The following is a 27,664-nucleotide window of genomic DNA, read 5'->3' as shown; positions in this document are numbered from 1 at the left end:
AAATTCTGTTAATCAACCATTTAAGCAGACTTCCCAAGGATGACATAGTAAGGTCATAAAATGGTCATTCGTATTTGTATTTACTACCTTCGAAAGTCCTTGGTAATTTCTCCCAAAGCAAGTCACGATGATGTTCCATTGGTTTGACTGTGCTTTTTGTTTGCTTCGAGTTAACCTTGAGTAGAAATCTGAATCGTACTTGTTTGTGGAAATTAAAGGACAACCCTATTTGACTGTGATGTAATATAGCTGAAATTCCATAGACATTTTAATTCACTGTGATTTTAGTTATCAACTAGATGCCTCACTCATAACAAGGCAGACAAGCTTTTACAAAGCAGCATAAAGCCACATAGATTTCCAGAACGTAAGCTCAAATTAAATACCAACAAAAAAAAATGAAACTATGTCCCTTCACATGTTGCCAGCCCACTGGGCTGCTGATAGTGAGGCTTAAGTGCAGGGAGACTCACATGTCCTCTGCTATACTGCAAATCCTCAGAAAGAGGATAAAGAGGCTTTAGAATCGCATTTACAGCACAGGAACAGTATCTTGCTGATAAATACAGATTGTGGCGTTTGACCCTGTCCATCAGCATACCGAAAGGCTCGTTGCTTCTCGAACAGGATCTCAAAGTAGGGATCAACCACATGCACAGGGCACCAATGACTCGAGAGCACAGGTGAAAGTTATCATAACCATTATCATGCTAAAGAAAGAACAAGCTTAACTTCTCAGTAATCGTTTCCGACACAGCCTTGGCAGAAAAATTATCCTATTGTCTTGCACTCATTTTTCACACAATATACATTGAATGAAAACAATTGCTAGAACCTTGAACACGTATGAATCGTGCTACATACGCCACTTTAAGCTGCATTGTTCATATTAGAAATCTAAAGTGACCAAAAAGCAATCACTAGATATGCCTGGTTTGATAGCAGTGTTATTTGACAAAGATAATGAACAACCGCCGCAGGATTTTTTCTGCTGTGCTCCCCGCTCCAAACATTAGAGGCTTATGGGAAAGAAACTGCTCAATTTCCCCAGTGGCATTTTAGTGACATTTTGATGTGAAGCCTCTCCGGTGATTTGAGCTGAAATCTGCTACAGTATTTTTACATCTTCAAACACAATGTTGTTGGGGGCTGATAACCATCTTGTATCATCTATCTCAGATCGATGGCAGGAGCCAAATTCCAGATGGCCACTCTAAATCAATAAAATGAAATTAAATGCATGCCTCTTATCTAATCTTTAAACCAGGTTTTCCCCTAAGCAAAGAGGATCGCGCGCGAATGTGTGTGCGTGTGCGTGCGTGTGTGTGTGTGTAATGGTGACTGCCTCTGTTCTTGGTATAATGGAAGCAGTGTTGAGATTATAAAGAAAAATCAGCTTTCCACCATCGCAGTGTAAGGCTGTTTATCCAACTTAACTCCTAACAACCCGTTTTTGGGCGAATCGCCCATCAAAAATTACCTCAGCACACAGCTGCCGATTATGTTTTTATTGTACTCACTATACATCCATTCAAATTTTACTTCCACACTTTGTATGAATATGCATATAATCATGCTTTTTTTATTATTATCTGCATCCAATTCCTTATCCATCCATCCATCCATCCATCCATCCATCCATTCATCTATTGATATGCCCCCCCAACGTCCCTACCGTGTAGGATAGTAACATTTTTGTCAAATATATTTTTTCGCACCTGCAATTTTGTTCTGATGTTTTGTTACAATGATGTTTTTTTTGTTTGTTTGTTTTTGTGCCGGTGCAGACACTGACATTGCTGGAAACGAGTCCAATTATAAACACAACATCAAGCTTACGTACTACTGGTACAAATGTTTGGAAAACATATTATTCATAAAAAGCGAGCTAGTTAACAGAAGAAATTTGGGTGGTTTAAAATGCTTTCCCGTGAATGAGAGACCCGTATGACTCATTGGCACGAGAGCAGTAAGTTGCTGCTTTATTTATGAGAGCTGGTGGTTTTGCTCCGGTGTGTCTCCAAGGCCCAGTGATTCATGAATGGACGAGACCGACTAAGCCTTCAATTGTAGAGGTGCACAGGGAGCGGTGGATATTCAGGATTAATTTCTTTTGTGTCATACTGTTATTTGCCCCCCCCACCCATCAAATCCATCGCTCTCTTGCACCCTATCTACTATGCGTTTCTCATTTCTTGGGTTAATAGTGCAAGGCATAATTATTTGTCCACTGCTTGACTAATGGTCTGAGCATTATGTTTCCCTCTGACATTCTGCAGGAGATATTTGGTTGTTGCGGGGTAATGATTTTGATGCTAGCACTTCAATTGAAGGTATACTGAGCCAGACAGGATTTCATTACCTGCATAGTGGATGAAGACACATATATTGTTGAGCATCGTGATGCAGATTGATGGTTTAAAGAAAAACCGAAACTGAGCATCTGGTGAAGAATTCGAAGATCATCATCATGTTGTGACTAAGCCATCACTGAAACGGCATTACCTTGCCCACTCACTTGATTGACTTAAAGAGCCAAATCCTTCTGCAATCTGTCATAATAGGAATTGTTTGAGAGCTAACTTCAAATGTAGCCTGCGCCTCTAGTTTCAGTGACACAGTAGGAGTCCAGAGGGCTCTTTGAAATAGATGAATATGTCCTGGTTTCAACAGACTATGTCCCTAGATATTCCGTTTTGGCACATTGTTAAATATTCCTTTCTAAGTGATGTTCCTTCTGCATCCTGACCCACAAAAATCAAACCATAAAACAAACAGCTATAACCCCAAATGGGGTTATTTCAGCAGCTGTTGACGGTTGCTTTGTTGCTGACATGCCAGTCAATCACTACAGAAATAGTCTGAACCATACAACATCTGAAACATCGCCTGCTGTCTGCTGGGAACGAGCGCTGACATTTTGCATTTCACCTTCCAAAAGATAGTTTGCTTTGGAGAGATCTCTAGCTCGGATTCATTTATCTTTGCCTGTTGCATTGTGGTTTGGTAACATCCAACAAACGGCAGGGTTGGAATGACATCAGTTGAATGGCATCAGTTCAATGAGTTTCTTTCAAAATAAAAGCATTACTAAGTACAGTTTTGTGTCCAGGTATCTATATTATGATGCTAATAAAATCCAGCAGTCCAAGAAAAAAAAAATCCCAGCGGACAAAAATGGGCTTTGCAATAACTGTAAATGCAGCAAAGTGCTGCTAACTTCAAAAGACTGATGATGCTATTTTCTCCTGGCCCACTCACTGTTGTTCTAGGACGGCTTCTTGGTAGATCAATGTGCTAACTTGATTTATAAAGAACAAGAGGTATTGAATTTTGTAATTACCAAGGCTTGAACAAAATCACTGCAGAGATGCTCTGAGCACACCCTCAAAAATCTCTTTGTTGACAAAACCGTACTGTGTGTTCTCTTAAACCAATATTTAATAATTATATAAGTTTCGGTAGTCACTAAATCACAATGTTGAAACAAATTAATATTGTTAACCTCTGCATCTTATTATTGAACTGTCAGCAAAGAGAAAATATAAAATGCAATATTCAGATAAACATTTCAGCCATTCTCACTTTTATAAGATGCAGTTGTGGAGCTAACAACCCTCCAAACAACACATTATGTGCCTCTTATGCTGTCACGGTGAAAATGGAATTCAAGAGGGGCTGTCAACTGTCGACATTCCGCTTGGGTGTTGCGTTGCTCAAAAGGAGAAACAGACCACCCAACACGTCACTCTCTAAAAACTCCACCCATGAGAGGGGTGAACAATCATCGCCATGATAGAAAAATGCCAAAGGCAGAAGTGATAAGACTATCGCTGCAACGAGAACAGAACATTTGCTCCCAATTTATCAAATGACTGGTATAATCATTTGTCATTAACAGAGCTAAATGGAGTGTGTTTAATCTGTCAATTCTCAACTTCACTACTGAAAAGCATTTAACATTAAGATTTGACTACTTTGTGCTTACATTTGGGACTCACAGGGAACTCGGGGCAGAGGTCACTTAAAAATGTCAAAAGCTACTGCTACTTTACACATGCAACTCTCATCTTACACTTTTCTATGCAAGTTGCATATATTTGGTGCAGTGTCGATCTTTTTTTTTTTATTGATTTTTTTCACGCAGTTATGCTCCATCAGTGCTTTGAATGCAGATATGTGAATTCTGATCTCATCCATGTTTGTCTGATCTCTTAGCATAATAAATTATGATCCCTCCTCCCATTTCCATCCTAAGAAAAAAGAAATCACTTTAATTTGGTTCACTGGATTGGGTTAAACAAAAAAAGCAGTTTCTGAACTTTCATTATTTATCTTGCAGGCGCCTTGTTTTGCCTCACTAAATTTGCAATGGCTCCCTGTATAGTAATGCATTGAAATGGCCATTTCTTCAATAAAAAAAAAAAGCAGCTTGGTAACAAATAAGACAGACAATGTGCCTTTCACTAATGTGAATAAAAACACACGCGTTCATAATTAAGAGTGATGTCTTTACAGCTAGCCTTGCCTCTTTGGTTAAATGTAATCTAGCCTTGGCCCAACATAGCAGGCATATTTGAGAGCAACAGGAAATAAATCACTTTTAAACTGTTGGGCAACGATGCCGATTGGAAATCCATATCATCAAATAGGTTGCTTGTAGTTATAATTTTACCACAAAAATCTTAATTCATCCGGGTTAGTCTTGACAAAGGATAAAGGTTGAGCAGATTCACATTTTTGTTTGTTTTCTTTTCTGTTCTCCGGTTGATGATTCTTCATTCCAACACACAGGAGCTTTTAAAGCATTGTTTTTGCACACAGGGGGATGAGACACGGCGCAATTGATAGTCAATGGAGAGCTATGAATTGTTATCCCCTCCAGTGTGGGAAGGACTTAGCACTCTTGTTCTGTACACATTATTGCACTAAAGCATTGTCCTAGGGTAGACAATCATAAACAAAGACGTGTTTCATAATGTGTCAACAAGGTCTGATTAGTGTTACACATGCAGCAGGTACCACAAATATACAATCCAGACTACACAATTATTTGCTTGAAGGATGTCATCCATCTAATTCAAATTTCATATCTTGATCTTTTCTATAATTCCTCACATTAGCAAGTCATCTATAAAAACGCTACTACGTACATGTCGTTTTACTCACGAGAAAACAAAATGTTTCCTCAGTCTGCCAGCAGAGCTAACTAAAAAAACCCGGAGGGCTTTGATGAGAACAAAACCAACAGGACTCGGATAGCCCTGAGGCTAGCTCTAAGTTTATCACAAGATAGGTATTAGATCAAAAAGAAGGGACAGCATGACCTCGCTACTCTTTCTCATCATGACATCTTCTGCACGGTAAAAATAATAAGTCTGGATTTCCTTTCTTCTACTTTCAATGACTCACTCACTTGTCTGTATGCTCCATCACTCACTGTCTGCAGACTGCTGGGTGCAAGAACGGATGTCTTGACACATTCCGATCAGTGCGAAGACTATTCAATTACCGTAACTCGTAATATCATAACCTTGCTAATTCTGAATGCCATTTCAGAGATCTGATCAAGTTCTCCTCTTGACATCTTGCTTTTATTGGCTCATTTGATACCCAAGTGAAATTTTGTGTGGAACCGGAGGGTAAAAGCTCAAATTCCTACTGCAAGCTACTAAAAAACAGCTACTAGTTGTTGGAAATATACTCCGCTGCTTCCTGACAGTGTGCACTTGAGCAAGACACTGCGGCAACATCACCTAATCATGTCATTATAATTCTTAATATTTGTATGATTTCAATCAAGGGCATTTTATCTAATTCCCTGTATCCTAGCAACCCCGTCTGCACTTTAAACACTAGAGGTAACAAGAACAACATTCACACACAATCCATCCACCCACGCACTCTGTGAGCCCACTCATGTCTTGATGCTCTGTGCACCTGCCCTAATCCCCAGGTGAGCCACTACCGCCAATCTCTGACTATACTTTTTCTTCACCTCAACCTACTCACTGCTGTTCTTTTCTTTTTGATGGTGAAAACGTAGTGTGTTGTGTTGCTTGCCCCCCACCTCTGTTTCTGTCTCACTTCTCTTCCAGTGTTGGGCACCAACTTTATACAGTGAGCATGTTGACATTCCCCTCAGCTACCTCGGCTACCACATCGTGGAAACAAACATTTGGTAACATTCATACACAAGACGATGATCATTTCTTTCTTCCTTTCAAGAACTCACAAATATCGAGACCCTGCTTTTATCAAGTGATGAAAGAAACACAAAACATGCTGGATAGTAGGCGTACAATGGCGCGTATAAAAGTCTATTGACACACTCGAACGGCATTTTGATCAAGAAGATTCGAGGGAGAGTCAGTCGGGTTCAGTTGGTCATATCACTTCAAAAATATATAATTGCATTAGTCATATACTTATTTCTAATACTCCCCCATAGCAATTTAATTTCTCTACTCATTTGAATAAATATGTCAGTGATATAATTATGCAGTATTTATGCCATATTATTTAAGTTCATGTGAATATGTAAATGATTTCGCAAGGTACAATTGGACAATATCTTTGAATTAAACTTTTTGGGTTTAACAATGCTTTTAATGATTGCATTAATTATCAAAACTATTGTTGATTAATTTTAGGAAGAAATTGTTTGCAATTGATTAATTCTGCCACTTCCAGTCTTGCACCAAAAGAACAATCTGGTAAAGACCCAGTGAGTAGCCAAGATTCCAAGATGGACAAACATAAAACCTTGCTTTCTAAGTCTTTTAATGTTTTGTTGTTCGATGCACAAATGGACATATATCTACGGACACTGAACACTACATGGCTTTTATACAACTGAATAAACACTTCTACGTTATTGCTTGTGAAATGAAAGAAAGTCATTTCATTATTTTCGTGTCATAAGAGTAATTGTTCCTGAGGCAGAAAATCTGAAAAACAAGAGAGCTCCCAGCTGGAGAGTAACAGACAAAAATGTAAACTTTAGAAAAGGAAGCCAACAGCTATAACAGCTATGATTAAAAAAAAAAAAAGAAGAAGAAGAAAGACGATTAAGAGAGAGGAAGAGAGGCAACAGTATGTCCAATAAACACACATTGTATGCACCTTTTTCTAATAATGGCGTTTGTGCTATGCTAACCTAATAATCCATCGTCAGATATTAAAAAAAAGGTTTATCCTCCATATAAAAATATGATACCTCCAAGACGATTGGTGTAGAACTGTCAACCAGTAGACTTGTGTAATTATATCTTATGCAACGTAAAGTCAGCTATTGCAATAAAAAGCAACGTGTATAATCTAAGTCAACCTCAGAACATATATTAGAAAAGTTGATTTAATAAAGGTGCTACAACCCAAGTGTGACATAAAATGCAAGCAAATCAGCTTAACATGATAAAAGACGCACAGTAAGAGACAATAATCCATCGGTTTTAAGGGACGGGGGAAAAAAATGGCACAATCAGACGCTTTATGCAGAACTGTAATCAAATGCGGGTCTTATCACACATTTGCAGCACATTGATCAAACACATACAATAAGCTTATCAAGCACATGCAGAAACACTTATAAACGCATGGATTTATTTAAACCTTTTCCTGGATAGGCTTTTTTTTTTTTTTTTTGCAAAACCTGTTGAACTGTTTAGTTTCGGTCTTTAACGAACTAAGAGGGTGGAGAGTTAACGTAAGGGCGGGCAGGGCATGCACTTTCTCCATCAGATAACATTTACTCTGTAATGGTTGTTTCTTTTGTTGCTTAGGGAAGAACAGTAATACCTAAGTGTGTACCCTTGAGACATGGGGGAACCTTCCAATAACCTTTTTTTATATATAATGAAGGAATGAAACTGCCCATGTTGGGCCACTATAACTTAATTACTAAAAATGTGCTGATAAGCGGTGATGCCTTCGTGAGTTTAGTGTAACCGATATTACCATTGTTCTTGGTGCAGCCAACATGAATGGCCTCAACTGTAATTGGTAAAATGAGCCTTCAGTGTGAAATGTGCTTAGCAATCAGTTCTGCCTGAGATATTCTGTTGAATTTTTTTCAATTAATTCAAATCCAAGGCTAATTTACACAGGCCTTGTGCCTGGAATTGCAGAGCCCGTTCAAATTCTCTCAGTCCACATTGAATTTCCGAGGAATGTTTTGAATGCGCCAGACTAAAATGCCCGTGGCCGAAATTGGAAAAACCAACAAAGAAGATTGGTTGATTATATAGGTTTTTACGGCTGACATGCAGAATGAAGAAGTGAGTGGAAAAACTGCGGGAGAGTACACTGGTTACTTGTGGTGCACAACTAAGACACAATCCTGCTGCAATCATACCTTGAAATGAACAATTAAAATAAACAAACCTGACATTTGACTTTGTGAAATAAAATGTGTTACAATAAAGCTTCAAAACACAAGACCATGTGACACATGGCTACATCGTTATAGTAACGAAGCATAACAGTTTTGACCTGAAGACAGATGCTAAAAGTAATTCTTCTAGCAAATAATTAGTTTTATCTCAGAAGGACACGGGTCACCCGTAAGGGGCTCAATTATAATGCGGGAACAATATAAGAAAATGTGCAGCTCAGTGGAGCTCTCAAAGGGGATAGCTCCTTCATATCTTGTCAAATTTCTGATGACATTTCATATGGCTGCAGACCAGAAACAACACTTTTTGCTATGTGAGTCGCTGCAGCTCAGGAGTCATTATGTTGAGGGCTGATATTTCACACTGCGCCGCTTTAACATTTGTATTAAAGGGGAATGAAAAATCGGATCAAATTTTAAATCAATTATGTGAGTATAAAGTATTGAAATAATACGAGAGAAAATATTGAAATGCCTGATGCCTGCATATTTAACTGAATGGCAGTATTTGAGATTGTATTATTTATCACACTTTCCATTACCGGCTGCATGCTGTCCTCTTGATAACACTGCTACATTGTGTGTGCAAAGATGAATATGGTGTGCTAAGCATTTTTTTTGCTCTTTTCTTATTTCGTTTTCGACTCAACACCACTGTGTATTGTGTTGACCGTATGTTGAATAGTATTGGCCGCTCATTATTCCAATTACATTTGGCACACTATATTTCTCAGCACTGCCTGACGGATTTGCACTCATTTAATGTGTGCTATATACTGCTGCTTAACAGACTCACATTTGCATCATAATGATTTAGAAGAGCGATGCATTTTTAATGTTCATAAACAGGAATGTGTGGAGTGTTACATTGGCATTGCCATAATTGGAGCAAATCTTTGGTAGGATATCACTGTCATAAGACACTACATCACAAAGATGGATGTTGAGTTGAAGTTTAGCTCTGCCACCTGTTAACCGCTTGAAATTACTGGTAATTAATCGATAAGAATATCCAGCTATAATTAATAGTGTATCTTATCGTGAGGCTTTTGAAAGAACTTGACTGATGTCTTTTTAAGCATTTTCCAAATCACACTGATTAGTTGTTTCCTGCAAGCAACACACAAATTAATTGCACACACCAGCGATCAGCCATGCGATGCACATTAACAATGCAATGAGCATTTTAGATGCAGATCGGCCCATAGGGGGAGCTTAAGCCTTTCATATGATAATCCACTGTAGTTATTAATAACTTGTCACTAAACCTCTCAATATTGCACAGGGAAGGACGGAGCCAGTTTCATAAATTTTACGTCAGATTTTTTTTAGGGCAATATGACGAATATTGATGCTGGAAAGAAACGTGGTGATTTTTAATCTACATATATACTCTATGGTATACTTTTAATAAAGCTCTAGGTGCCATTGTGGACCTCCAAAGTATTTGTTGTTTCCTCCTGTGTATCACACAGCAGCAGTGGGCCACCTGACTCAAACAATAAATTTAAGATTGAGAGATGAATGTCTGAAGGTATTAGGGTGGCCGCAAGCCTTTATCTTATCAAGTTTCAGCCCAATACACACGGGGATGGGGGCAGGGACAAAAGGAAGCCAAGCAATTAATTGTCTTCTCTGCTTGGCATCTCATTTCAACAGCCCAGAAGGTCTATTACAGGAGCAAGACAGTCATTAAACCTCAACAATAATCACTGCTGAGCTATTCCTTCATCCTTTGTGCTACTTCACCATCTCCTGTTTAATGACACTCTACTGTGTCAATTCTACTCACCAACACAAGTTTTGATACAGGAAATCAATTTATAGGATGTAAATGTCATGTCGCTCGCGTCGGTTCCATAGAACAGAAGCTGGGGAGAGCTAAACACTTGACTGAGTGCTGATGCTGTCCAATGAATTTCAAGGGCAATAAAGAAGTATTTTATTTTATTTTAGTTCATAGAAACCCATTGGCAAGTTCCATATGTTAACAGGAGAACACAAAAAAAGTTTTTCATTGTAGGGGATCCAGCAAGGTATTCCAATACTTCACAAGCAGAAAGAGAAGGAGGGACGATTGAAGGGAGAGATGTGAAAGAGCGCCACAAGATGTACAAAGTAAAAGTTAAAAATACGTAGCACAAAGTGGAGACTGAAAGCTGAAAAGCTCTCAGTAGGTAAGAATAAAGACGACTTGAAAGGTTGAGAGCGCCGGGAAGAAAATAGTGGGTGGGTTGGGAAGCGATTCCTTGAGTTTGAGAGGCATAAAAGTGGCAGTTGGGGATGTGGAGTTGCTTCATTTGTCACTGTCACATCAGTTAGATTCTCCTTCATAACAGCAAGGACGGGCTGCGGCCCCACGACCCGGGCCTCGAGCCGCCCCATCATCTTCCATCCTCCAACCTCTCCCAGCACCTGCCCTGTGTCCCATCACTGGGGATAACCCCATGCAACACTGCACTCACACAATTTTCTCTGCCTGTGTGGACATGCTCATTGAGCTTAATCAAATCCATGTCCCGGCAGTAGTCGTAACATATAGCCTTAAGCTAAATTATCCATACAATGGCATGCCTGAGTGATGCTAACACTTCTTTTGATGGGATAAATTCACATGTCGGTCAAAATACGGTGATCAAAACAAATATCATTTTGTGTAGCACATAAATACAGCGTCAAATTATACACAAACCTTTCCGCAGAGGCATTAGCATGTTGGAGAAAAGCTTTTATGGGCCGGATGTCTATAGTCCAACCAGGGGGATGTAATGCGTACTATGGTGGTGCTTCCTCTGTTAAAAAACACTCAAAGGTTTTAAAATGCTCTTTGGCTTAAGAAGCATGAAGCGGTTGGCAGTTATTTTGCATGTTTGTTCCCCTGTGGAAAATGTGTGTACGCTCGTGTAATTAACATGATTTGTCTGCACTGCGCAGGTAAGCCCGCAATCGCTACACCCAAGTGTGAAATATATATATATATATATATATATATGTATGGATATATATATATATATTTGCTGCTCCTGCAGTGAGCACTTTCCAAATAGCGCGTGCAATCCGGAAAAAAATTATGACTGGCTCTTTGTCTCACACCATATGTCTTTCTTGAGGGTCTCACTTTACCTTGAAGAAGTATTTTCCCCCGAGCTACCTTTACCATTTTGACAGCGGGGACTATTCATTCAATAAACTTTCATTTCTTTCTACCATCATTTCATATATGTATGTTGCCATTCATCTCTTCTGCCGGTGATTTATTCACTGCTTATCTTTTATTTTCCACCAAATGTCAATAACACAGTTACAGATTCACTATTACTTGGTAACACGAGCTTGTTTATTGAAAGCAACAGCTCGGAGATGAATTTTGAAGTGACAGTGTGGCACATTATTTAGCAGCTCAACATCAAATTACACCACACTATGTAGAGATTCTTATTTGTTGATTATTTCATTGACTAGGACAGCATTCATTAGCTTGCTTCCCCGTTACTTTCCAGCACAATTCTACCCGCCTAATAACTCACACACACTTGGTCGTCATTAGTGCAGAATTGTTTGTCAAAAACCTTTCCCTTGATCTCATAAAAACTCATTTTGTTAGGCAATAATCCAAGACTTGTTTTTCTGTCAGCATGAGGCATATTGGATAGCTTCAAAACAATAGATGCATATTTGTAGCTGTTCTGACAATATTTAATAATTTTATGTCAGAAAAATACCCCAATGGTAGACCAAACATCAAGATATGCCCCACCCCCCGAATAAAAAACATTAAAATCTGAATTGTAGCCAAGCTAGGTTTTCACTCTTGAGTTGATCTAGGGTTTAGATTTTAAAAGTGGCTTTGAAAAATGTGTCGGTCTGTGGAAAATTTGGGTCAAACTCATCAAGCAATAATAAGCAGTGCGCCAGTCACGGTGCTGAAAGCTCACAGCTGCATGCAGTTGTTCCCAATAGAGGAGGTGACCGAGCTGGCATTTGCTGAAGAGAAAGCTCGGAAACTATAAGTGTGTGAAATCTCACATGGGATCTATTTAAGCGCAATGATTCTTGCGCTGATTTACATTTTATGATATCGTGCATTATGTACTGCCTTTCAAATGAGAAACATAATTTAATGAGTATCGTTAAAACAGCTGCCTCCAAACATCTTTGATTTGGGCTTGATTATGTCCCAACAGTCGAATTTCTGAAACTAAAATCCTTTTTGATAAACTACTACTGACACATCGTTTGGTATAAAGCATGGCATTTTAATGACAAATCAAATGGGTTTTATACCATCTGTAGCCATGCACCTTTGAGGCTGACTGGCCTTACAGGTGTCTGCGGACCAGAACGCTTCCCTAATGGACCTTAATGGGTTTTATAGTGCGGTGCAGACTTCTAATGGGGCAGTATGTCTGATGGGGATGCTCCTTTCTGCCCCTCCTGGGCCTTTTCTAGGTTCCTAATGTGACCTGAAGAGAAGGATACATAATGTATCAGTAGGTTCTCTCTCGGTGAGAGGGTTAAATAAAGTGGAAAGTGTTGTGGGAGTGAAAACACAGAAATGGAAGGTTATGAGAATTTGTAATAGCGCTTGGGTGGTGGGGTGGATGGGCTAGATGAGGGGGGGCGCCTAAAGAGACATTAAAGCTGCCAGAGGAAGAAAAAAATACCACGGCGTATTATTGAGGGACACTTTGGTGCTAAGCTGCTTATTGATAAAAGCAGTAATCTGCCTGGCAGAAGGTAAGGAGGCTGGGATGTGTGGTGATATAATATCGCGGCTGAGAAGAACGCCATCAGAAAGATGAGCCTTCACACAGCGTTACCAAAAGGAGTTGCTCAGTGGAGATATATTTTAACATAAATAAAGGGGAACTGACATGTGGCAATTATATAAGTGCATATGATTCTGGGAGTGAAGCCCATTTGAGATTTCAGATTTTCCATCGGGCTTGATAAAACGTTTTGAAAGGTAGATGCTGATAGAAGTCAATGGTATCACATTAAAACCTTGTAATTTTCCTTTCAATTCCAGAAGGCGTATAGGATTTCGTTGGAAGAAAACGAGAGCTTGCCTACATTTTTTTTAGTCTGTCCTCTTGCGGATAACTTATTCTATTGTCTCAATGGGGGGTGTTCACAGCTTCAACTAATAAATTTCAGCAACACCATTGTTTGGTTAAATTTGGGCTCAGAGTTATTAGATTAAAATCCCAAAAGGTTTGTATCAGGAGAGGATTGAGGAGGAAAAAATGTTTGGAGAAAATAAATGATTGTTCCTCATTGCCATCCTTTCTTGGAGAAGGCAAATAAAGATGACACCACATCAATAATGTGTCACGAATACTTCATTTAAATCTACTTACTATGACGAATGGCTGCAACATCAAATCGATAAAATTGATCAAAAATAATAATAATCAAAAGTGTTGCCAACAAATTTTATGATGGACTCTTTGAGGAACTCCTAGCTCTATGCCAAACTGAACTCGGATGTTCAGAGAGGGTAGAGTTACACCCCCGCTCTGTGGTGCAGCAACTTGCCATACAATGATTGAATGATTAAACAGATATGTAAAAAAAATATTTGTTGAAATTGAATTAAAATGGCATAACGTTCTACAGCATAACGGAGCACTACTGGCGATAGTTTATTTTCAACTGAATCATACTGTTTGCAAAATAAATCCAAGAGACAAGAGAAATCTATACTTTTAGAAATTCATGTTTTTTAATCTTGTATTTCTCATGTTACAAAAAGACACTTATACCTTATTACTCGATCTTGCTCTTACTATTCTAGCCACCTTTAGCCGTTGGTCTAAATTTTATATAATATCATTTTTTAGGACTGCCCAAGTTTCATAAAGGATGAACCTTGTTAATTATAGGCCAGATTAATTAAGACTCGTTCTTTACCCTCTAAGGCTCTCTGAATCCTCTGGATTAGCTTTGGGGACGAGCAGAAAGGATATTAAATGAACATCCGAAGTGAAACGTAAAGCTTTGACTTCTGATTTTAATGACGTCACACGGAACACATGCTTTACACAAACTCTCATTAGACACATGTGAAAAAAGGTGTGAGCGCTTGGGCCCGACAGGGCTAATTATCGGGTTCTAATTGCTGATGTGAGTCATGGGTTCCTGCAGCAACCATCTTACAATATCACACGTTCAAATGTGACAAAAGGAAAAAAATGAAGTTGCACAACGATAAGAGGATGTTTGCCATAAGCATGGTCATTAAATCTTTGGTGTTTTGGATATGACGACACAGCAATTGTGTGATCACCTCAGGTGACATTATTTTCCATGATGACTAAGAAGAAACTGCAGTTGAAAAAAAATGTCACATAAGATGAGTCACGGATTCAGTTTTAAAATATGCCCTAAGGTTTCATGCTATCAAATTTTAATAGGTCAATTTATCGGCTACAAATAGTAATAATAGTCAGACACTGTCAAAGAGCCACAATGCATCATCAATATATATATATATATATATATATATATATATATATATATATATATATATATATATACACACACCCAACAGCATTGATAACTTTTTTCCATATGCATATATAGTAGATGCACATACGGGTGCAAAGGTCTTATCTATAACGGCGAGTTGTTTACCTTTCCCAGACCTGAGGAAAACTCCCAGTGCCCCCACTTTAATTAATATTACCTCAACATACGTATGCAGAGTTGCAATATGAACAGAAATATATATATATATATATATATATATATATATATATATATATATATATACACACACATACACACACACACATACACACACACAAGCACAATATCATATTCACTATTGCAAAAGCCACTATCGAGAACAACAATGTTAAAAATTAAGGTGAAAGGGCACCAGGCTACATCTGTCACATTACTTGGCATTACTTAATTATATATTTTGGTCAATCTGTTCTTCCTGATGGGAGATGAGATGCCGTACATGAAACAACATCTGTAAAGTTCGTCACAGAGCTTCAACATCTGTTGAGATTTTACAGCCTGTCAATCATTGGCCAGCCATATTTTCCTATGCCTTTGTTATCATATTAAAAAAGTAATGTCGTGCTTAGCGTTTATATTTGAACTGCAGTTTCATTTGACACAATTTTGCTAAGAGAGAGATTACGCACAAAGGCTGACACTACATAGAGACACGCCGTGTGGCTTTTGTTCCCTTTTGTTGTCATTCAAGGTGAACATGGTGATTGCTCGCTGAACTGACACAATCCACAATGGCTAACATGTCAGATAGGTCTGCTGAAGGTATCAAACTACCTAACAGTGAGACTGCAACAACAAAGCCAAAGAATAAAAATTGGTCGTTAAACAAGTTTTTAAATTCTTAACAATATACAGGATTAAGCAAGTAATATAGTCGTATAAAATGTATTTACTATGCTATGCTTTTGAGAATCACACCAACTTATTTCTATAACATGTATCAATATTTTTCTGTGACCTTACCTGTTTGTTGTACTTGGGTTGACTGGTCTTGTAGCTGTAATCAGAGTATTGGTCTGACCCAGTAGAGTTGTCATCTCCTCCGGTCCCTACAAAGGTATTGGTAGCCGGAAGGTCCTGGACTGCCTGATGTTTTTGCGAGCCTGAGGGAGATTGTGCTTGCAGCTGAATGGAGGGCAACGGGGAGTTGGAGCGGTAGTGCCGACCTATATCAGGGCTTTCTGGTGAGTAAGTCAGGGGCAGATGTATCCTTGGGCTATCATTGACTGCATCAAGGTTGAACTTGAGGCTTTTTTGGAGGCTGACCTCCTCTTCTTCCCCAAGTGGTTTGGGAGATTTTGGAGGTTTTCCTCGCCTACCTCGCTTCCCTTTGGCATTTTTTGGTGCCTGTTTGGGTGCATATAAGTCCTTTGTTTCTTTCTTGCCGGGTTGATATCCACTCTTTGTTTCTCTTTGAATGCGGTGTCGTATAAAGACTACCACCACGATGAGCATAACGACGCCTGCTATTCCAGCGAGGCTTCCGAACAAAATGTTGCTCCGTTGTGCAGCAAAGCCGTTGTCAGGATCACCGGCGATATCCCGGTCTAGCGGGGTGTAAAGACTGTGTCCAACCAGAGCTTCAACTAAACTGACATTTGAAATGGTTTCATTGACATAAATATGGACTAAGGCAGTGGCATGACGTGCTGGCTTCCCTCTATCACTCACTTTAACCACCAGGCGATGTAGTCCGCCATATTTTGGGACCATTTCCTTTGCTAGCGTAATCTCTCCACTGGATTGAGAGATACGAAATAACTGGTAAGGGTTACCGCCCGCAATGCTGAAAACCATCTCTGCATTGAGCCCACTGTCCAAATCTTCAGCTTCCACCATCTCCACATGGCTATCGGGGGAAGCAAGGGGTGACAAAAGTCTGAAGGAAGAATTGGAGGGCTTTGTAACAACGGGGTCATTGTCGTTTTCATCCAGTACATTGATGGTTACACCCACATAAGAAGAGCGAGGTGGTTGTCCTCCATCCACAGCTTTTAGACGGAAAGTGTAGCTGCTCTCTTTTTCTCTGTCAAAAGATATGCTTGATAGAATGGTGCCAGTTCCATTTTGAACAACAAATTTTCCTCCATCTGACTCCACAGATAGGTGAACGTGAGCATTTTCACCTTTGTCAACATCCATAACTGTTACCATGCCAACTGGGCTGAGGGGAGGCATGTTTTCTAAAACTGAGAAACTGTAGCCACTAAGCATGAATTTGGGGTCATTGTCATTGCGGTCGAGGACTTTGATTACAACACTTGCGGTTCCTTTATGGACAGGTGAGCCTTTATCAGCTGCGGTGACCCTAAACTCATAGTGTTCTTTGTGCTCACGATCAAGCGGGTTCCGGGCTCTGACTTCCCCGGTATTTGGATCTATCTCAAAGAGACCCTTGATGGATGTGTCTGCCACAATGTTATAAATAAGATCTGCATTTGTGCCGCTGTCTGCATCTGAAGCGATCACATCCAAAACTTTTTCTCCAGCTTGGTTCTCTTCAGCAAACTCTACCTCAAACAACGTTGGGGAGAATATTGGAGAGTTATCGTTCACATCAGTTACCTGTACTTTCAATGAGTTGGTACCGGAGAGCGCTGGATTTCCAGAATCTACAGCCACTATCTCCACTCGATAATCCTTCACCCTTTCATAGTCGAGGGGAGTGGTGGTTTGCAGGAAATATTTCCTTTTGCTGTCACTGGATGAGTCACTGATAGAACGAAGCTGGAAGGGCACATCCCCTGCAACCACACACGTGACCACGGCATTCTCTCCCTCATCCCTGTCAGAGACTTGCACCAAAGCAACAGCTGTTCCCACCGGCATGTCTTCTGAAATGTTAGCGATTCCTTCACTGTGTGTCACAAGACCAATCCCACGTATCTCCACAGCTGGTGGATTGTCATTCTGGTCAGTCACCTCAATGGTGACAAAGGTCTTTGAGCTCTTTGGCTGTGGACCCTTATCCCTTGCCACCACATAGAAGGACAAGCTGTCAATCTCCTCTCGGTCCAGCGGTCCTTTGACATAGATGATACCAGTGGACCGATCAATTCGTAAGAGTTTTGGCACAGGATCTCCTGCTTGATGAAGTGTGTATTCAATTTCTCCATTGGGGCCCATGTCAGAGTCATTTGCTTTGACCTACAAGAATGACAATAAGAACACACACAAAAAACAAAGCTATGGTTCGTTTATGTGAATTTTTTGCAAGAACGTGCCAACAATAATCGGGTTTTCTAACAAAGAAAGAATGAAGACATAATCTGACTACATATATCGTGATAGCAGAATTTGTGATTTTCTTTACTTTAAAAAAGCCAGGTAAATAAGAAACAGTCTTACCTGCAGCACAGAATGTCCTACTGGACTATTCTCCAAGACTTCTGCCTCATACGTTAATTTTTCAAACTTTGGTAAATTGTCATTGACATCGGTGACGACTACTCGCAGCAAAGCACTGCTGTAGCGCTGCGGGTTTCCTCCATCCACTGCCTTGATGGTGAGGTCATAAGAATCCTTTACCTCACGATCTAAGTTGCCCAGAACAATAAGCTGTGGTAGCTTGCCACCCCTGTCATCGGCCACTTGTAAACCAAAGAGTGTTGCTGCATCTTGTCCCGCTGTCAGGGCATAATCACTCACCCCATTCCTATCTGAGTCCCTGTCAGTTGCTATAGGTATGGCGAACAGCGCTCCCATGATCGTGTTCTCAGGGACGGATATGGTCAGCACCGAAGAAGGGAATTGAGGGGTGTTGTCATTGATGTCCTGCACCTCAATGCGTCCTTCAATGAGTCTCGGGCTTTGATTCTGTATCAGATCTGTTACGGATACTTCAAATTCCAGGTAGCAGGGCTTACCCCTGACAAGCGACCGACAGTCTTTCAGCGTCTCTCTATCGATGGGGATCTCAGTGGTGAAAATATCTCCAGTCTTTCCATCAACACGTAGATAAGGGGCACCGACCTCCAGCTTGTATAGATGGCCTGAATCTGGCAGCCCCTGATCTGCAGCCAGACTACCAATAAGAGTGTTGGGAGGCTGCTCCTCCTGGACCCTGTACAGAATGCTGCCTTCAGCAGAGCTGCAGAGCAGCATTACGAGTCCAAACAGCATCACTTGTAAATTTTGATCCATGGGGTCATCAGAAGCTCTTCCTGTAAAACAACAAAGATCATTGCTGTCAATGTTTACTGTCCATTCAATGGAAAGGCATAGCTGTGTCTTACATATCCAACTAGATCGTCAAGAGTCACATCTTTCACATATAGAAAACATGTGGTAGGTAGAGATGATATATATCCAGACATCCTTGCTAACCTTCCATGTTATGACAGAAAGTTGCATGTAATATATTTCATTTTGAGTGTGGCCCATGACAATTTCAACTCAGTGGAGGTGTGAGAGCTTCCTCTTTTACAGATTACACCCCACCGTATTAGTACGTCTTGGCCCGTAGTACAATTCAAATGTCTTTCCATGCTCCAGTGCTACAGATAAACTCAAACACTGGAATAATTTTGTTTGAATTCTAACCTTTCAAAATTAATAGTAATTACAGAATGTTATTTGCCGGTCTTTGATCCATTTCCCTCCCAGCATTCTTCTTTTCTACACAATAATTGCAATAATTTTCCGTGTGAGTGAATTATTTGTAAAATTTAAATAAGAGCACATATTGGGGTTAAGAGTCGAACTTCAGTGCTGAAAGAAAACTTTGCCAGATTTGGATGTGCATGTGAGCTGTTTAATCACCGGATCATTGCACTTGATTTTACCTCATTTGAGTTGAGCACTCTGTGTTAGTGATGCATTAGTCCTTTAAATGATTGTGTGGGGGAAATAATCGACCTGCCTACAATAAGCACAGCTTCTTTGTCAATGATTTGTCCAAGCTGTAACACTGCTGCCCCCCCATTTTGAATCATCAACCACACAATACAATAAATTATTAATCAGGCAATGAAAATAAAATGCATTTCTGTTAATATGACAGCAATACGGGACCAAAGGCATTTCATTGAATTGTGCTGGTATTTCATTGAATTGTGCTAAGTAAACAGCACCTCTTGTCAAATCGACTCCCTTTTTTGAGAGAAATATTTGTATAGCTGAAAAGCAAAACACAAACATACAAAATTGACCAAGAAATCCAGTTCCCTTTGAAAACATGAAATTGTAGGTATTGATGGGCTAAACGCTTCGCTATCGATATGTCCCGTTTTATTCTTTAGAGGGAGAGCTCTTGTCAATACACAGGTACCATAAAAAGGGAGTGTGGTTTCTAAGTGTGTTTATATGCTAGAAAGGGGATGAGATAAGGAATGGCTATAATCAAGAAGGAAAGAACCGATCATTTACAAAATACCACTATGGGCCTATTGTATACTGTGTAAATAAAAGAATAAAATAAAATAATACGAGAAAAACATGTACCGTATTTTCCGGACTATAAGGCGCACCGGACTATAAGGCGCACCTTCAATGAATGGCCCATTTTAAAACTTTGTCATTATATAAGGCGCACTGGACTATAAGGCGCACCATTAATGCATCATGTCAGATTTTTAATCCAAATCAAATCATTCTCCATTTTATCTTTTTTATTTCAACTTCAGACGCAACAAATCACTTTATAATCACAAAATAATGATCCATAGTCTTTTTTATTCATAGTCTTCAGCGGGCCACTTATGATTGATTTCGTGACAATGCTTTGGGCCAGTTTAAATTTAGGAATTTGGTCCATATATGAGGCGCACCGGACTATAAGGCGCACTGTCGGCTTTTGAGAAAATTTTAGGTTTTTAGATGCGCCTTATAGTCCGGAAAATACGGTAAGTTGTGACAAGTTCATGATTAGTGGGGTTTTTCTCATAGTTTATTAAACTGTGGCTATATTGTTCTTTATAAACCCATAATTATTGTATCTTAAACACTTTGCTGTAAGATTGTGTCTTGCTATGGTTTTCACTATAGAGTGACATAATCATGCCCGTTTTTGTTCCATCTCTTTACGTAACTAATAGGCGTGCCTTGATTGTGACATGATTGTTATGGTTGATGACACTCGTGACTTAATATCTTCCAGTTGGCCTCTTGCCTGTCTTCCAGATGGCACCATGCCTTGCAGTCAGAGCAAATTGAGCTTGTTTTTTCCCCTTTGTTTACAGTTGAATTCAACATCATGTTGTTTGTGTAGTATGTTCTGTGTTAGCTTTTCGAAAACATTCCTCGTTTATCTCACAAATCTTTTCCTGAAAGGATCAAAATCCTATTTGCCCCCATCCTAAGAGTTGAGGTAGATTTGAGAATATAATTGGGAGATGTGGACTTTGTTTCAGTAAAATGATGACACCTAATGCAAAATGGTAACATTAAAACTGCAACAACTGCAAGGACTGCAATTTTCTGCAACTCAGCACTTTTTTCTCCCTAAAAATGTGATTATCATCTGCCGACCCAGATGGTATGGTCGACCTGAACAGCAACAAGCTGATTCAAGCAAATTATGCTACATAACTCAGCATAAAATATTTTTTTTTACTGTTTGTAGAAGTTCGGCGACTTACATAAGGCTGTGGATAATCACCATTTTTTTATACTGTACTTCATTAATGATGATTGACTTCAGATTTGAATATTTAATATATGTATAGGAATATGCAACTTACTTTTACCACAAGAACTGAAATGTGACTGCATATATTAACCATCAAGTGTTGATATATTGACATTTGAAAATTGGTACCCTTGCTCAAATTGGCACAGTTTCTTGTAACTGTTTGTCTTCTCTTGAGAAAGTGCTACTAAGCAATAAATAAAAACTACAACACATCCCAAGACAGATTAACATTCATCATACTGTATAATCTCAAGGTGTGATCATGCAATAGTCCAGGCGATTCCTTTTAAAAAGAGAAAAAATATGTGGAAGCATGCTGGTGGACCTTTAAAGGCTATCTATAACTGCCAAATCGGTGTGCTAGGTCCTTTATCTTCTGCAAAGATGTTAGGCTTTGAAGAAAAGAGTGCGGTCAAGGCTAAAAAAATAAATAAAAACTGGGGTTTAGGACTCTGAGGAAAGAAAAGAAGAGGCTTGCCACGCAGAAAGAACGTACCTGGCTAAAAGCCATCTTATTAAGACTATCAGGGTGGCAAGCCTAAAGAGAAAATGAGGTCCCGTCGCATGATTCATGCGCAGCCCAGCCGTCGCTCTGCTGACCTAGCAAGCCCCTGGAGAGGGTCACCCAAATACATTTAGTCACTGATCAATAGATAAGGATCACTCAAAGTAGAAGTAAAGTGTTTTCTCACTCCCCACCTATGTGTCACTGGTGAGATCTACATTAGGTGCCAAAAATTAAACACACAAATTGCACCTAAACAAAATATGCATGACATCATATGATTTGTTTGCAATAACATCAGAGCTTATATATTTTGAACAATCGCTGGAGCACACAGCATATTATGTTTTACATTGTGTATAGGAAGAATATAACACCGGTCCTCTCATAAAATAATGTCCTGATATAATAGGAAATTATACAGTCATTTGATTTCATTTTTCATTATTATCCACATTATTTGTCACTGATTGAAATGTCGGTTAGTCCATGAAGAGGTCTTTGTCGAGTTACCAAGATGGTTCCTTGTAGAAAATGCCTTACAAAAGATTCTTTCCTTTCCTCTTACTTCTGCTGCTTGCAATGTCATTTTGAATGACAGTGAACTCCTCCAATTGCTTTTAGCGTCTGACCGCAAGCCTCCATTTAGGCTGCGCTCCCTCAAGGCTTCATTGCCTTCAGTTCCATGACTAAAAGCCAAAGCTTCTAACAGAAAAACATCAGTTTAACTGCAAACTGATTGATTCTCACCTGAAGCCCTCACATAGTGCGTGACCTTTGTGACCCCAAGGTTCAGGAGCAAATTTCAACTTCGACAAGTCTATTATCAACTTTTAGCTATATATCAGACACTGCACAGTGTGAGTCCCTAGAGAGGTGCACTTTCAAGCCTTATTGTGCAGACAGTGCTGACCTTGTGCTAACAAGGTCCTCTAAAAAGGATATAGCAGCCAAGTTTGTAAACAGTACAAACCCTGCATGAATTGGGGATCTGGAACACTTTGGGACCAACGGACAAAATTATACTTTAACCTCCACTTATGTAAAATATATTTACAAATGTCACCTTTTTATTAGTAGTATTTATATTTTGCATCAGTGTGTCTGCCCAATAATATATTGCTGTTTGTTTAAATTGTTAAAACAATCCAAATCTTTCTGTCCATTCCGCAGTTCCATTCGCCTTCACGTATTATTCTGATAACTAATTAAATGTGTAGCTTGTTTTGTTTAAGAGCATAACAGAGGTAATAAAAAGAAAGTCTAAGATAATTATGCTGCAGCCCCTGTGCACCTGTCCTGGTTACCATAGAGACAGATGATCTATGACTGTGGACTGAGTCAACGCAGTGACTGACTGGCTGACATTTGCTGTGCTACAGGTACAGACAAAATGACTCAAGCGGAAAATCAAGCAAGACATGACGGTGAATTAACCGTTGCAAACGGGTGGACTAGCATTGGAAAATATAATTAAAAGAATGGATTCATCATTTTGTACTTTTTTGTTGCTTTAAAGCAGCCACACTACAGTATGATGAGTTCTGTGCACATCTGGAAAGGTTCACTTGTTCCAATCTCACATGTTTCTTGTGGGGGGTCCGCTCCTCCCAGGTTGGAGGACATAATGATAGTGGACGATTTTATGATTTTCTCAAATAGGGTCATTTTCTACATTGGCTGCCTTTTTAAAAAATCCATTACCCTCCCCCATGCATAGTTTATAATGGCTGGCATCACATTGAGTGACCTCAAATGGTTGATCTTTGCAAATAATTGATTCCAAATATTTTTTTAGAGACGGTGCACATTGTGTCACTCAATATTTCAGCTGGCTATTTATGTAGGCTACTCAATGTAATGCCACATCTAAAACATGTTAAATGCGGCCAAGATTGCTAGTCACCACACAAACTTTTCTTTTCCTTTTTTTTCCTCATTTGTGTGCAAGACAAAATCTTAATTAATTATTATCTCAAGCAGTTGCAGTAGCACATCAAATTAAGCCAAAGGACTTTTCCCCATCATCAAAGCTCGGCCAAATCTCATCTCTCAACATGCCCACTGCCTTGAGCTCTTCACAGATGAGATCACCACATTGAGAGGGCTCCTGTTACAGGCAGTTTGTGGGATATGAGCTAGAACGCTTTACAACCCTGTTGTGTTTGTGGACTGTTTTGACGGCCTTGTAGTGTGTACACTATGTGTCTAGCAGACTATTAAAATGAGCCTAGTGTTCTGTGGAGTGGGGAGAAACAACACCCAAGACTCTCACTTGGAGCGCGAGGGGGGGGAGATTTCCCATGTGAACGCGCACACTTGCTCTCTTCTTCGAATGGACGCACAGCCATTTACAGCCTGATCATTTGTTATTTTGCGCTCAAATTTTACTCACGAGGAAACCCACCTAACTAATACACGCAATTAGTGTGAAATGTGTTGCTTAAAAGAAAGGACCGCAGAGAAATGTTTCAAATTGATCGGATTTTCTGCTTCATAGAATAATAACGCTATTATAGAGTGCAATTACGCATAGCGTTCGGTGAAATTGACTTGTTTGAGGCTGCAACTGCAACGGTATGCGCGCATGCATTCCTGCAAGAGCTCGGAGCTCGGGTCTTTTTTCTTTTTTTTTAACTCGCAATGTAGCGGTACCAATCATTCACATTCAGACGAGACTGATGCGTTTATTGCGCCACGGCGGGCAACTTGTTACTGGATCATGGAGATGGAAAAAATGTTCCCAAAACGCTACAGCGCATGACAACAAAAAGCAACGCAAAAAAACAGTTGTCTTTTTATTTATTTTTAGTGTACAGTACCTGAAAGAGCTTGGTCACAATCCGTCCAAAAGCGGGTACGTCCACCAACCAATATTTTGAGGAAGAAAATAACTTCAGGTGTCACTCAATCCGGTTATAACTTTACCGCATTAAAATTCAGAAGCGTGCAACCTCGTCTGCCCTCCCGACAGTGGTCAAGGGATATTGATTTTTCTTCCCCCTCGGCAGAAATATAACTTTGCGGCTTGCTCTAAATTATTTGACGATTAAACTGGCAAACGAGTGGCCTCGTTCCATTGGGGGCGGCGTTCTTCTTGGCCATCTTCAGTCCTCAGACAAAATGCACTGGCTGGCGCATCCCTTTCGGTCCAAGTTTGTCCACCAGAAAGTAGCCGCGGGAGCGCACTCTAAAGACGCACCAAGAGGTTAAATAAGATCAACGCGTATGTCACTCGCACGGAAGGACAGCTTAAAAAAACAAAAATACATAAAAGAGCCCATCTGAAGCAGTTCCAGAGAGCAAGTGGTGGTGAGATGCTGTGGCTGACTTGCTCCCTTCGCTGCCTCTCTCCTCTCATCAGAAGGTGGGAGGAGGAGGTGGGGCTCCCATCAGCTGCATAACGCAGCAACTTCACACTCAACATCACGTTCTACAAGCGGCTGCCTACCACGAAATTGTTTGATTCCTGCACTTTAACGAGATCCCATCAAACTGGGTCACCTGAAATGGTCAAACGCACTTTATTTAAATCAGCATGCTAATTCACTTGCCTCTTGCACGCCATTCAATTCCCGCATGCAAGTGTCCTAGGTATGATGGAAATGATGATGTCACTTGTTTGGATGTGAAATAACAACAGGTATCGAGCGCGGACAGTTTACTTGTTGATTTGCATTCCATGTTGAACGTGAGAGGACCGAAAAAGGAAGCCATTGGCACAGGGTACTCCTTATTCATTTGGCGCCACCCTCAGGCGGTTATTATAACGAGGCCATCCACTGAAAATTATTTTACAATGTAATGGGAACCTATTTAGGAGCTTTGGTAAAATTTAAAGTCGAACAATCTTCAAAATAAATTTACACAGTTTGAGTGTTATTACTTTAATATATTATTTATTAATGGGCTATGTTATCATTTGATCCCTATGCCAGCTTTTTCCAACGCTCTTCTCACCCTTTCGTGCAGGCAGCGTGGGTTCAGTATACTCAATGACCATGTTACTGACTACCAATAGGTCTTTGAATCTGGACTTGGTTCTTATTACATTTAATGTCGTTAAAGCACACACAGTTATTTTGTTTTTCCCCATTTGTGGTTATTGAGTTTTCCCGTGAAGTGTTGGGGAGTTTAGGTTAGGGACTATTGGTATTATTTGTGGACTCGTGAAGCCCTTTTGAGACTCTTTTGTGATAAGAGCAATACAAATAAACTTAAGTTTGACACGGAGCAAAATGGCACCAGTATAAAAACTTGTGCTCAAGGCTAGAAACCAGCATGTCTCTACAGGGAGTGAAAGCCACCCCACACCACAATACTCTCTCTTCCTTTCTTCCAAAACACTAATGGCAATGATCATAAATGCTTAGTCATAAGTAATGAACTAGGAGCAATGAGACAAACAGTGTTTTGCCTCAATGCAGAAGCCTTGAGCGGTGCCCTCTGGAGAAAATTAAATTTTCTGTCGTACCCCCCATTCTGAGTTTATCATAGACTTTCAAATTCTTTAACCCCCCCCCATCTCTCATTAGCTGCAAACACACAGATGTTGGGTTACCTCTCCAGGGCACCCATTAAGGGCTGCCACTCAGGCTTACCATGTCCCTGAGCCAATCATATTAGCGCACCCACCTACGCACTACTACTGCAAAGCTGCTCCTAACCAGCTGTATTAAGAATATGAAAGCATTTGACTCAGGTGGTCCTTGCCTTTGTCTCAAAAGAGAAATGCATATCAGAAAATATATATTGTCTCTCTGTCTACCTACCATTCAGCTATCATTTGTGTGTCCGTGCATCTCATCAACTCAACGCCCAACAACAATGACATCCAACTGAGACATTTCAGTGAAAAGACGTTAATTATTATTACACTGCTGCTGTGTAAACATTTTTGTGTCATGCAAGTGTTTCCAGCAGCATTCATTAAAACAGGTTGTCAAGGTGGCGTTTCCGTGTAATTAAATTTACTTTGAGTACACGCAGAAGTCAGGTGCCACTGTTTCAAGAAGAGTGTCTCTACATATTTGTATTTTTCCATTCATGTACATAGACATATTTGTACAGACATAAATGTCTATATACATCTGTCCTGTCTATATATCTATCTTTATTGTTTTTCCCAACCCTTACTTACAACTATCAGATTACTGTATGTCAGATAAACGGTCAAAGCATATGCTGCCAAGTTATTTTGGTGAAATTCTCCAGTCTAGGTGATTCACATAATTCAATTTGACAAACACCATAGGTCGAATGGCGGTTCCACCCACCCATGAGAGGTTTTTTTCTTTTATATGAGTTCAGAGTAACACACGGTATGGCTGTGATCTCTGCTCATTTGCATCTTTCAAACCTCTTATCACACACTGCACCTGGAGCGCATTGCCCCACCTCCACAAACACTCACATCGGGCACATGTAGTATTGCATTTGAGGGCAAATTTAAAAGAGGGGATAAGTCAACAGAATGTGTATAGAAAAGAAACACACACACACAAAAGACTAGTTGTCCACAAACAGGGGATCAATTCACTATGAATGAGAATGTAACATCTGCTGCTATATGGCTCTCTGAGGGCGCAAATCTTTAAGGATG

At 39.8% G+C, this 27,664-nt stretch overlaps 1 protein-coding gene across 1 annotated transcript in view; it reads right to left on the bottom strand.

Moving 5' to 3' along the window:
- pcdh1a (protocadherin 1a) overlaps positions 1–25,406 on the bottom strand; it is a 53,135-nt gene extending 27,729 nt beyond the window's left edge. Inside the window, exons 1-3 of the mRNA XM_037269470.1 lie at positions 24,885–25,406; positions 18,275–19,089; positions 15,890–18,073 (exon numbers count right to left, since the gene is read on the bottom strand). Coding sequence (XP_037125365.1) covers positions 15,890–18,073; positions 18,275–19,069 — 2,979 coding nt within the window. The 5' untranslated portion in view covers positions 19,070–19,089; positions 24,885–25,406. The remainder of the gene's footprint in view (positions 1–15,889; positions 18,074–18,274; positions 19,090–24,884) is intronic.
- Between the last annotated feature and the right edge of the window lie 2,258 nt (positions 25,407–27,664).

Source organism: Syngnathus acus, chromosome 14, assembly GCF_901709675.1.
Source record: "Syngnathus acus chromosome 14, fSynAcu1.2, whole genome shotgun sequence".
NCBI classification, from domain to species: Eukaryota; Metazoa; Chordata; class Actinopteri; order Syngnathiformes; family Syngnathidae; genus Syngnathus; species Syngnathus acus.
Note: the sequence above shows the minus strand (reverse complement) of the source record. Positions and strands in the feature narration are given on the sequence as shown.